The 13,115-nt window shown below is 35.7% G+C and overlaps 1 protein-coding gene across 2 annotated transcripts; it reads right to left on the bottom strand.

Annotated features, from left to right (window-relative positions):
• Positions 1 to 3,213: 3,213 nt before the first annotated feature.
• On the bottom strand, positions 3,214 to 7,293 carry LOC111988264 (disease resistance protein RGA2-like). 2 transcript variants are annotated; one of them, XM_065780401.1, is made up of 2 exons: positions 4,660 to 7,293; positions 4,428 to 4,574 (listed from the first exon to the last, which is right to left on the bottom strand). In XM_065780401.1, the coding sequence occupies exons 1-2, from the start codon at positions 7,127 to 7,129 to the stop codon at positions 4,540 to 4,542; spliced, it is 2,505 nt and encodes an 834-aa protein (XP_065636473.1). In that variant the 5' UTR covers positions 7,130 to 7,293; the 3' UTR covers positions 4,428 to 4,539. The 2 variants fall into 2 exon arrangements, with proteins under 2 accessions (XP_023875825.2, XP_065636473.1); XM_024020057.2 differs by having other exon boundaries at positions 3,214 to 7,293.
• Positions 7,294 to 13,115: the final 5,822 nt, after the last annotated feature.

The following is a 13,115-nucleotide window of genomic DNA, read 5'->3' as shown; positions in this document are numbered from 1 at the left end:
TTAGTCTCACGTGAGATTCACATGAGTCACTTATCAACACTCTCACTTCTAGTCAAACCCAATTGAGTTCTAAATCACCAAATTGAAATTGAGTTCTAAATCACCAAATTGAAATTCCAAACCCCAACCCAACCCCACGTTGAAATCCCTCTTCACAGCCACATCTCTTATCTCACCTAATCCTCACAAACGATCAAAGCTCCTCTCATTTCAACAACTTCATTTCAAAACCATTGACAAATAGCTTTGTAACTCACCCAACCAACCACCAATCAAAGGTAGAGATAGAACGAACTTAAACAAAAAGGAACAGCAAATATAAAGAAGAAAAGTAAGACTTAATTAAATAGAAAGAAAGAAGCTGAATTAGAATAATGTGGGTACTGCAACCAAAGCTAATTTAATTAGCATGTGATCTGTGAAAGGTCCCCCAAATTGCAAAAAATGGTTGTTCTGTCTTATTCAGTTTTTAGCTTACAGGGCATTGTTTGATTCGTGAGAGGGGGAGAGTTAAAAATGGGTGGTGTGGTTTGGATTTGATTTTTGACTTTGTGTTCTTTTTGTTTTGGATTGTTATAGTACTAGTGAGTTGCTTTACTGTCATTACTTATTCATTCTCAGTGCGAAAAGGAGTCTGTGGCTGTGCGAATCGTTTGTGAGGATTAGGTGAGAGAAGAGGAAGAAAATTGGCATATACCACCCATTTTCAAACATATTTGTTAGTTAGCATCATTTTCAAACTAATTAGCAAACTAAAATCTCGAGTTTCTTAGACTCGATTTCACTGTAGCAACTCAAGTCTTACAAACTTGAATTCCATGTGAACTCGACTCTTTAACACTCGATTTTCCTAAAACAAAAACAAAAACACGAAGATCAAAACAGAAACCACAACACCCAAGGAGATCAAAAATAGAATCACGAAGCAACAAACCCAATGAGATCAAAATGGTAACACAAAGCAAAAAACCCAGGCTCCAGGCGGCGGCTCTAATTGAACCTAGGCGATGATTGGGATCAAGATGAGGTGGTGGTGTGTTTGTTGAATTTGGTTTTCCAGGTTTCGATCAGTGTGTTTTTTGGGTTTCGTCTTGTTGGTGAAGACCTGTGAAGGATTTGAAGGTGAGACCTAGAAGGATGCTATACAGTCCTATAAGAAATTGAAGGTGAGAGTGAGACTTGAAGCTCACGCGTGAGGAGCTAAAGTTGTTCCTGAATTTTGTTCTTTTAGTTTTGAGGAACTCAAGTTTTTAATACTCAATTTCCACTTGCCAACACATGGAAATCGAGTTTCTAAGACTTAAGTTGCTACAGTGAACTCGAGTTTAAGAGACTCGAGATATTAGTTTGCTAATAAGTTTAAAAACGTGCTAAATAACAAATATGTTTGAAAATTGGTGTTATATGCCAATTTTCTTCGAGAGAAGAGATGTGGTTGTGAAGATGGATTTCAACATGGGGTTGGGGTTTGGAATTTCAATTTGGGGATTTAGAATTCAATTAGGTCTGACCAAAAGTGAGGGTGTTGATAAGTGTCAGACTAATAGTGGTGGAAGCTTATGTGGATAGGCTGGCGCGGAAGGGCTACTTAAGACACATAAGATGACTATATATATTTTAATTAAATTCTTGCCAAATGTACATTCCACTTGTCACATAAATAGTTTCCATTAGTCATCTAACAATAGGGACTAAATTGACTGTGACTTAAAAATAGCAGGAACCAAATTGAGTGCTCTTAAGATGTAGGGACCAAATTAACTGTGATCCCAAAATGTAGAGACCAAAATGGTGTTTTCGCCATGATTTTAACTATAATTGAGCTATTGATTATTAGTGCAAATTTCTTATAGGATAAGAATGTTTCAATTGTTGTGCTTGTTAGGTAAGGGAAAAATAATTTATTCACATACAACGTTTGAATTTATTCACCAGAAAAATGAATTAAACTTAAACAAATAATTTAATTTGATAATCAAGATGGAGTTAGGCTCATGTTTGAAATTAGCTCAATTTGTTTATAACCCTAAGATTGGAAAAAAGATTGTTATTAATGTTTTTTTTTTTTTTTAGAAACAAACACACACACACACACAAGGGAGAAGGAAAGGAGTTCTAATACAAAGGTACACTACAACTCCATTCAAAAGTCATGGTAACTTTTAAGGGAGAGTGGAACAAGTTATACTACTCATAACACACTCTCTAAGCAATGTGAGACAATTACCATTCATTTTTAAAAAAAAAACAAACAAACAAACACACACACGAGGGAGAGGAAAAATGGTTCTAATACAAAGACACATCACAACTCCACTCAAAAATCATAATAACTTTTAAGCATGGTGGGGCAGTTATTAATGTCTCTTGATTGTCTATTGATATGGTCATATTCAGTTCATTTTTAATGTCCATTTGGTAGTTTATAGTTTTTCAATAGCTTATTTGATAAATAATATATATATATATATATATTATGGCTATTCTATTAGATATGTGACAAAAAACTAAAAATTAACTTATTAATATTATCCAAAAAAACATATATATACAAAAAGCCAAATTTAGTAGTGCACTAGGCTTCTAAATGACTTGACCTGATAAAATTCCTTGCTACAATCAAACTGCAATTGGCTCAAATTGCAACTTCTTGTTACTTCGCCTTGCTATCAAAATGAAACAAATCAAACTGCAACTTTAACTATTGTCAGAAAACTAATAAGATTAACAAGAGCTCAATCTCTTCCTCAAATCTCAGTCAATAGATTCTTGGCAGAATCAGAGCGACCCTTGTTCATAGTAGGCCAAACTTGAGGACATGAGACAAGATATTACATCTTCTAATTTGATCAAATCCTATCCTAATGTAAGCAATGTGACTTTTCTCGGTCAAACTTTTGCTTTTGTACTGAAATAAGAAAGTGATGATATTGACTAACGACTGCTAGCTCCAATTGCACTAAGATTTGAGGATTTAAATCAATACATTTAAAGAACAATTGCTATAACTTTCTTGATATGTATTTTTACAGAATATATGGATTTAAGCTTTAAAGATTTTTCTTAAATAAAAACACTTATAATGTTATGTGTTTGGAATAAAATCTTAAACATAATCATTTCAAATCCACATAAAGCTTAAAATTCATTAATGTCTTCAATAGGAAAAAAAAATGTTTTTCATACTTTGCCCAAGTCATTTAAACAAAAAGCTTAAATCCAAATCCTTCTTTTCATATACTTCAATTCAAATAAACCATAAGCGTTAATAATTACTCACTTTTGCTTTCAATTGAAGAGGAAAAGATTAGAAAGAGTGGCTAAACCTAAATCGGATTGTTGAACTCTTGAAAGTAAACCAGATCAAGGAGTAGCTCCGTTTATAGGTTGGATTGTGATAGATAGAAAAGAAAGAATTATGCCAAGGAGAAACCTTACATATACCCATTAATTCTACAAAAAAGCTAATACAGATGACATGCGAAATAATCGCATCAGATCAATGCCCCGAGTCGCACTCCACCACATGGTGGAACCTTCAGATATACTCACGAGATAATTGCAAAAGAGCATCATCATAGTAGAGCTTGAAACCCAGAAGCAACAAAGGAAGTTTCATATTTCACTGAGATGAGCAGCTGGCAGTCTCATATTGTCTGAACTTTTGTTGTCCAACATAGACGTGTGCTATGTGATTTATTTTAGGCCAATCCTCACCTATATCCTTTTTGCACCTTTCCTCCAAGGCAGGACATTCTCGAATTGATAGATGTTGAAGGGCACTTAAAGATTGCAAACCCCCAGGCAGAGATGTAAGATTATGGCAATCGGAAAGTGCCAAGGATCTGAGCATGGTAAGATTAGCTACCCACTCTGGCAGAGTCTGCAGGCCAGGACAGCCACGAACTTCCAAATTTTGTAGTGTGCTGACATGTTTTAACCCTTCAGGAAGAGACACCAGCTCTGGACAATTCAAGATGATCAAACTTTTAAGAGCAGAGAGGTGTTGCAAATTAGGCAAAGAATCCAATTTTGGACAGCACATGATAGCTAAATGCTCAAGAGCTGTTAGAAATTGCAGCCCAAGTGGCAATGATGCAATATTATTGCAATTTTCAATGGACAAAGATCGAAGAGAGCTCAGGCCTTTTATGTCCTCCGGTAATGAGATAAGGCTATGGCATTCAATTATCTCCAATGACTCCAGAGAGGTAAGGCTCTGCAGCTCTTGTGGCAATGAAAGTAGCTCCTCGCACCAGCGAATAGTCAGGGTCTTCAGATTGATGAGCTTTCCTATATTTGGAGAGATGGAGCGAAGTTTGGGGCAAGAGCCAATAGTCAGAGACATTAGAAGAGCATTATTTTGAAGCAAGTTTTCTAAGAAAACCAACTGCTCTCTAAATTCTTCGATAACAAGTATAGTGAGGGAAGCTAAGTTTGATGCTGACTGCAGTATCATTTCATTGCAACTCCGCAGCTCCAGATGCTTTAGTGATGGAAAACGTGGCATGATGCGTAATTTTAAGCATTTTCTGACTGTCAATTTGACCAAGGAAGAGAATCCTTCTCTTTGGCTGAAAGTCCACCAGAATTCTAGATTAGGAAAATTAGTGAGAGTTAGTTCTTTCAATGATGGGAATGGTCCCGTTGTGCCCTTACCATAGAACTCTTTGCCAATGACCCTCACTGCATCCATTCCTTGCAAGTAAAGGACCTTGAGGAAGGGAAGTCGACCCAGTGTAGGAAGATGTTCACATCTACTGCAGTCAATCAAGACAAGTTCAATTAGATTTGGCAGTTCACTCATCCATTCTGGGAAGCAGATTCCTCTGTACCCTTTTATAGACAACTCTTTTAGATATTCATGTGGTTGGAGGTAATTAAGCACTTCTCTTCCCAGAGTTCCATCAGTATCATTGTTCCTGTTTAATTCCTTGTGATCATTCCCCCCGGATAACTCCAAGGACTGTAGGCTTCGCTTCTCTATCAAGTTGGCTGTCATTGCCTCTGTTGCATCCTTCACATTCTCCAAGTGTCTAATATTTAGCTCACCCCCAAGGTTTAAATTCTGCAGCTCGCTGAGACTTTCACCCATGCCCTCTCCTACAATAAACATTGATAATGTCCGAAGGTTTTTAAGGTTTCCAATCGAAGCAGGCATTTGGGTCAATCTCTCACAGCCAATTAAGATCAAATGTTTCAATTTAAGCATTTTGCCTGTATGACTTGGCAACTTTATGAGATTATAGCAACCAGAAAGGTTCATCACTTGTAAATTGTAAAGACAGCAAACACTTTCAGGTAATGTTTCAACATGTGAATTAGAGAGGTCAAGGTACCTCAAGAATATGAAAGAGGAAATTGAGTCATGGAGCTTTTTGATGCCACTACCACTTAAATCCAGGACCCTTAAGTATCTGAAACTTGAAAAAACACCTGGAGGAACTTCTCCAAGATTACCTCTTGGAAAGACTAAAATGAGAGTTCTCAATTTCTTCGCTTCATACAATGTTTCAGGAATTGTATATAACCTGAAATCACAAACCACTGATGAGTGACGAATTAGGGAGAGGCTTTTCACTATATTGTTACCTTCCACCCTCAAGTATTCATTTCCTGCAACAGATTGTGCAAGATCATGAATGAGATTGTGCATTTTACACTCAACTATATTGCCATGGTCATCTCTCTGTAAATCCTGAAAGAAAGACATCCATACCAAATGATCGAAATACTCATTGCCAATGAATTCTTGTGATTTTCTCCCTTCTGATTGAAACAAGCCTTCTGCAATCCATAGCCGGATTAGTTTCTCCTTCTTGAAAATATAATTTCTGGGAAATATTGAGCAATATGCAAAGCAATCTTTCAGACGTGTTGGCAAGTGACTGTAACTCAACCTCAGAGCGGGTAGAATTCCACTATCACTTTCAGATACATCCCAAAGATCACTATCTTGGACAAAGAACCACTCTTTTTCCCCCCTTTTGAACTGCATGACGCTTCCAAGAGTCTTTGCAGCTAAAGGTACACCGCCACATTTCTTCACTATCTGTTTGCCAATTGCAGACAGGTTTGGATGGTGATCTTCATTATAGCCAAAAGCTCTTTGCTTGAATAAATCCCAACAGTTATCATCAGATAGACCTTTCAAATGATGAATGTAAGTTGTGCCCATTATAGTCGCGACCTTTTCACTACGCGTAGTGACAATGATTTTGCTTCCCTCCACCCCACTACTCAACGAAGTTCTTAAATTGTCCCATTCATTGTGATCTTCATTCCAGACATCATCTAACACAAGCAAGTATCTTTTCTCAAATAACAATTCCCAGAGTCGAAACTGCAGCACATCCATCCCAAACAAATCACATCTGCTCTTACTACCAGATTCTAAAATCGAAACCATGATCTTCCCCACATCAAAATCATCATTAACACAGACCCAAATCTTCAGATCAAAATGTCTTTTTACCCTTTCATCATTGTACGCTAATTGAGCAAGAGTTGTTTTACCAAGACCACCAATACCAACTATAGAAATAATAGAAATTTTCCCTGGATTTTCACCAACGGACACTAATTGCTCTACTATCGTCTCTTTATCCTCCACTCTCCCAAAAACTTCAGATTCAATTACAAAAGATCCCGTTTGCCTTCTCCATCTACTCCTACTTCTACTTCCACTATCACTAACAAGTCCCTCTTTCAAATTAAAATAAGACTTCTCTTCTGCCAAAACATCTAATTTCTCTTTGATTTGCTTAAGTTTTGGTAACATGTCAACGCAACTCGCGAGTTTTCCCAGAGAGGGAACAAAGATGCTTACCTGGTCCATGAATCTGTTGCGGTTCCCAGATAGCATAACTTCAGGGGAGCACTCATCAAGAAGGTCCTCCACATCATAAGCAACTTCCTTAAGCTCTGTCAGCCAGTTTTTCAAGGCTTTATCTGTCAACTGTCGCTCTTCTGCTTCTTTGAGCACAGTTTGGATTGCGCGTAAGGTACGCCGGAGCTTCTTGAGCTCCCCCTTGACGCCGCAGATATTAGTGATCTCTTCAAGAAATGGGGTGGCCAATTTGTCGAATACCACCTGTAGAAGAGGGGACAGAACTACATCCAACTCCATCTAATGGCAGCTGCAGGCAAAAGTACTATATAGAATATAGATTTTTACTCACGTCAAAGATTCAAGAGCACTCCAAGAAGAACCAAAACGCTGGTTTAGGCGTTTATCTCCGCCGGCGACTTTGAAAGCTTCTACTGCGTTGATTTTTTAGGGAAGGTGGTATATATAGAGTGTTTTTGAATTTATGTTTTTTTTTTTTTTTTTGGTTTACATTTTTCTTATTTTTTAATTTTTTTAAAATTTAATTTTAGGGTAAATTTTTTTATATAATTATTTTAGAATAAAATTTAGATACAGAAAATACATTAAATTCAAACACTTAGTTACATTGGCCAGTAAAATAAAAACAATTATATTTTTTCCAAGGATATTATAATTAAATTTACTCAATTCAAGTATTTGAATTAAGTTGGAGAATCTAAATGTCCTACGCCTAAAATTCTGTACTTGAGTTTTACCTATAATTTTATTATATATGCAAAAAATTTGTATCTCTGTTAAATTTTATCTCTCATGCATATATTAATGTAGCTATAAATAACTTTTCCTCTTAATAAAATCTATACAAAAATTGAAATTTTGTATCTCCAAAAGCAAGAAGAATGTTTTTTTTTTTTTTTTTTAATTGAATAAAATATTTTTTTAAAAAGCACTAAAATTTATAACCCTTCACATCAATAGTCCACACTCCACAGCATGGTTTTGAAGGTTAACCATGAACCGTTCATTAGGACGGTTCTTTTAACTTAAAAAACCATTCTTTGTAAAAAAAAAAAAAGTAAACCGTGCGAACTGTAGTTGAACCGCTCGGGTTTGAAAACCGTGGACGGTTTTTGCAGTTCACTTCAGGACAGAGGTTTAAAAAAAAAAAAAAAAAATTTGAAGAAGAAGGAGTTATTTACAGCACCTTATCACCATTGTGAAGAAAACCTCCAACAAAAATCAATCAATACAAAGAACTGAAATGACAATAGTAGTATAAGATCTAGCTAAATCTTTGATAATCTGCCTCCATAAGTCGCTAGTTGCCAGTCAGCTTCTGCCCATGTTGTTCGCTGCAACCTCTAATCGACGATCGGCAATCGGATCTCTCCAAAGTCAAAACCAGTGGTAGTAACGGTTGTGGCTCTCTCTCTCTTTCTCCCTTCCTCTCACTGTTTTGTTTTCATTTTGTTGTGACATCTTTGTTTTAATTTGTTTGATAAAGTTGTAATACATAGTCTTATGGTCCGTTTGTTTCAACTTCAAATCACTTCCGGAAATCAATTTCCGGAAAATTGATGCGTTTGGGTCGAAGGGAAAATTTGGTCAATGGAAAGCATTTTCTGCTTTGACCGAAAAAAGGCCTCCCGCTGGGTGAAATTCATTTCACCCCCTATTTTCCTTAAACCAATTTCCGGAAATTCTCTCCACTCTCCAAGTTCTCTCACGCAGCATCACACTCACTCTCCAAGCTCTCTCTCTCACACTCACTCTCCAAGCTCTCTGAAGCTCTCTCACACTCACTCTCCAAGCTCTCTCTCTCACACTCACTCTCCAAGCTCTCTCTCTCACACTCACTCTCCGATCCGGTCCAGACCCAAGCTCCACGTTCAGGCCTCCGATCCGGTCCAGACATCAGCTCCGATCCGCTCCAAGTCCGATCCGCTCCAAGCTTTTCCGGTCCAGACCTCGGCTCCGATCCGCTCCAAGCTTTTCCGGTCCAGACCTCCGCTCCGATCCGCTCCAAGCTTTTCCGGTCCAGACCTCCGCTCCGATCTCCGATCTCCAAGCTCCAAGCTCCGGTCCAGACCGACGACCTCCAAGCTCCGATCCCCACTCCGGCGAGCTCCAACCTCCAAGTTCCGATCCACACACCGAGCTCCACCACCTCTCCACGCACAGTGAGTATTCCTTGATCCGAAAATTTCTCCGATCCACACACTGAGGAAGGGTATCTAGTTATATTTACACAAATTCATCAAACATATTCTCTGATGCCCATGTGTAGTGATGTAAATAATTGTTTGTTTGGTGATGGTACTCTGTGTTGTGATATTTTCATGGGTGGTTTGTTTGCATTGTATTGTTTTTGTTTTTGTTTCAAAGCTTATTCCCCAAAAATGGTTATGTACGATATATTTTATACAATACACTCATGATGGAAATAATTATTTATATGGAGAATTTTATTTAAATAACCATTCTGATCTGATTTTAGAATTTAGATATCCTCCTATGTTGTGCTGGTTACAATTAAATTAGCCTCCTTATCTGAGTGGTTATTTTGTTTGGTTGTCTTTTTTGTCTTGAAAATGATTTGTGGACCACACCAATCTTTCCTCTTTTTATATATTTCCTTAAAATTTCCATGTTTATCGTATTAGTATTTTTATCTCTTGTAATATTTGATACCATCAACTTGTCATAATTTTCTAATACATTCTAAGAATTATTGAAAATGTGGCAATATTGGTAAAACTAGCCGTAGTAACTACTATAATTGCAGAATATGAATTTTTCAGAATTAGAGATTTCCTTCAAACTTGATAGAAGCATTCTTGCCTTGTTCTTGCAGCTGTTCAGTGTTTATATTACTCTCAACTTTCATAAAGTGTTCAATATATTAACTAATTAATATTATGGTATTTCTTCGGCAAAAAAAAAAAAAAAAACCTTATATTATGGTATTCATTTTCTTCTCCCCTCTTAGATAAACACACAGACTATGCATTAGTATTTTTTAATATTTAAATAACAAAAAATCTAATTTTACAAATCTCATGCTACTATATATTTATGATGAATTAAACCTACAATCGTCCATTCCATTAGATCAAGAGTTTATTTATTCACTTGTAAATCACTTTTTTTTGGACCGATCAATATGGATCAAAGTAGACCGAATAAACTTAAGTGGACTAAAACTGATTGAAGTGGATCCAGACGGAGGGAAGTGGACCGAATTAGACTAAAATAGACCAAAGTGAATCCAAAGGGATTGAAAATGACCAAATAAACATAATTGGAACAAAATAGATCGAAAGAGACCAAAGTGACTAAAATGGACCAAAGTGGACTAATTTTTTATTTTTTTAAAGATAAAAATCCGTTTTAGATAAGATTCGTTCCCCTTTATCTATTTGATACAGAAAATGATGTAAAGAACAATATAAATTATGTTTCATGTGATTAAGAAAATGGTGGCAGTGATTTTGAAGTTGTTAACTCTCTACCTACACCACTAGCAATGATGCTATATAAAATTACATGTTTGGATCCCAACCTTTTAGTTTTATTTCAAATGAAACATTTTTATACTTTAAAATATTTTTAAAAAGTCCTTACCACCGTCTAATAGATGGAAAATGTTTTATTTATTTATTTATAAAATATATGGAAAATTTTGACAAAGTAAAATAGACATAAAGAAAATGAAACCACTTCAATAACATGAAGCCTATATTGTAGTATATATTTTGTTTGTTATGTTACTATTTTCCCTATAGCTATAGAATGCCTTTTGAACACTTTTAAAAGTATAGAAACTTGTGAAACATTTTAAAATATAAAAACAATTTTTGAAATAAAATTTGCAGTTTGATAAATAAATAAATAAAACTGCTAAAAAACACTAAAAAAAAAAAATTATGCAAACAAATTATGTTATATGGAACTTCTAAATTCCTAACTTTTCTTTTGATGCATGCATCATAATCATAATAATTTGTTGCTGATACCCAATGTGCATGCATGGCTCTAACTACATATGTGTGGTCTCTTTTTAATAAGAAAAAAAAAATCTATGTATCTTTTGTTAGGTCTTTTGAGAGATCAAAAACAAAATTATTGAAAGATTTTACATAAGAATATATATATATATATATACACACATATAAAACCATTACGCTTATTTGCCATGGACACCTTTTTTTTTTTTTTTACCTTCTGCGTTTTCTCTTTTTTTTTTTTTTTTTTTTCTTCTGCCGCAACTGTTGACTTTGGGGGACAAAGTTACTGTGCGTGTACTGTGCGTGTACTGTTCACGCACTGTTCACGTACTGTTCACGTAATATTTAATATTAAAAGTGGGTCCCACAACACTATTCACACATTTAAAAATTATTTTGCTACAGTGTTTTCAGCAACAATCAGTTTTCAGCAACTTTCAGCAACAATAAGTGCTATCCAAACGGACCCATAGATGAAAGAATTTCTCCCTTGAAAACAGTAAAATTTTTGTAAAATAGTATAATATATGATTCATTTTCAACTGACCTCACAGTGGAATTGTGTGGTCAATGTGGAGTGAAACGCAATTACTATATTGCCCTTTGAATTGTCTCACTAAACTTCCTTGTCCTTTCCCACCGGGGATATTTGCTGTCTAGCACAATTTTCGAAGACTATTTTATTAGTAAGCACAAATTTGAAACTATTCAAGAAACTAGCATCTTGAGTTTGTGAAGCTCGAATTCGGTGACAAACTCAAACCCCAAAGACTCGAGTTCGGACTGCTGAGGTGGAACAATTTATCCACATGGAACTCGAGTTTCTTAGACTCGAGTTCTATAAAACTAGAAGCAGAAAAACCAGATAAGAAGAAGAACAGAGGAAGAAGATGATCTGCAGACTGAAGAAGAACAAGGGAAGAAGAAGACGATCTAGAGCTTCGAAGAAGAACAAAGGAATGAGCAAGATGATCTGATTGGAGAAGAATAGACCCTAGGTGGACGATTTGGCAAGAGAAGAACAGACACTGGGTGGAGAAGAGGAAGAAGAAGAAGAAGAAGAAGAATAGACGGTGGGAAATCAAATGGTGGAACTTGAGTCTTAAAAACTCGAGTTTCATGTGGATTTTTTTTTTCCACATTAGATGCCACCACTTATGAATTGAGACTTCGAAACTCAAGTTCTATCTTGGAACTCGAGTTTTAGACACTCGTGATGCTAATTTGCTGAATAGTTTTGTAAACTAAACAACTAACTAAAATATTATAAAAATAATGCTAAATGCAAAAAAAAAATTTCCTTTCCCACCGTTTCTCAACAACTAAACACAATTCATATACATAGATTTATGAAAGGAAAATTACTTACAGAGACGAGTTGGGGCATCATGAAGCCACTCGGCCATTATGGTGGCAGATGAACTGAAGCATTGGGGTTGGGGCTAACGTTGGCCATGGAAGGACTTGTCAAAGCTAGCTACCAACGCCCTTCTAGTTGGTACAGGGCAGAGGGCAAGAAATTTCAGGCACTCCATCATGACCAGAGTGGTGTTAGTCTATAGTTGGGTAAAGAGAAGCCAATAGGCAACAAGACTAGAGAGAGAGAGTTTTGGTGACATCTAAAAAAGTGAAGAAAAAGAAAAACAATGGGAGATAAAAATCTTTCAAAAGTGAAGAAAAACGAAATATTGTCTCTCTCAAATTTAACTTGTGTTCAAATAAAGTTGATTCGTTTACGACCCTATAGTTGAGTAAAGAGAAGCCAATAGGCAACAAGACTAGAAAGAGAGTTTTGGTGACATCTAAAAAAGTGAAGAAAAAGAAAAACAATGGGAAATAAAAATCTTTAAAAAGTGAAGAAAAACGAAATATTGTCTTTCTCAAATTTAACTAATGTTCAAATAAAGTTGATTCATTTATGACCCTAGAGTTGGGTAAAGAGAAGCCAATAGGCAACAAGACTAGAGAGAGAGAGTTTTGGTGACATCTAAAAAAGTGAAGAAAAAGAAAAACAATGGGAAATAAAAATCTTTAAAAAGTGAAGAAAAACAAAATATTGTCTCTCTCAAATTTAACTTGTGTTCAAATAAAGTTGATTCGTTTACGACCCTATAGTTGGGTAAAGAGAAGCCAATAGGCAACAAGACTAGAGAGAGAGAGTTTTGGTGACATCTAAAAAGTGAAGAAAAAGAAAAACAATGGGAAATAAAAATCTTTAAAAAGTGAAGAAAAACGAAATATTGTCTCTCTCAAATTTAACTTGTGTTCAAAAAAAG

The sequence above is a fragment of the Quercus suber genome, unplaced genomic scaffold, assembly GCF_002906115.3.
Source record: "Quercus suber isolate HL8 unplaced genomic scaffold, Cork oak 2.0 scaffold_234, whole genome shotgun sequence".
NCBI lineage: Eukaryota > Viridiplantae > Streptophyta > Magnoliopsida > Fagales > Fagaceae > Quercus > Quercus suber.
Note: the sequence above shows the minus strand (reverse complement) of the source record. Positions and strands in the feature narration are given on the sequence as shown.

Bases quoted from the DNA above. Each gene is read 5' to 3' on its own strand.
- LOC111988264 (XM_024020057.2), bottom strand. From the start codon at position 7,129: ATGGAGTTGGATGTAGTTCTGTCCCCTCTTCTACAGGTGGTATTCGAC.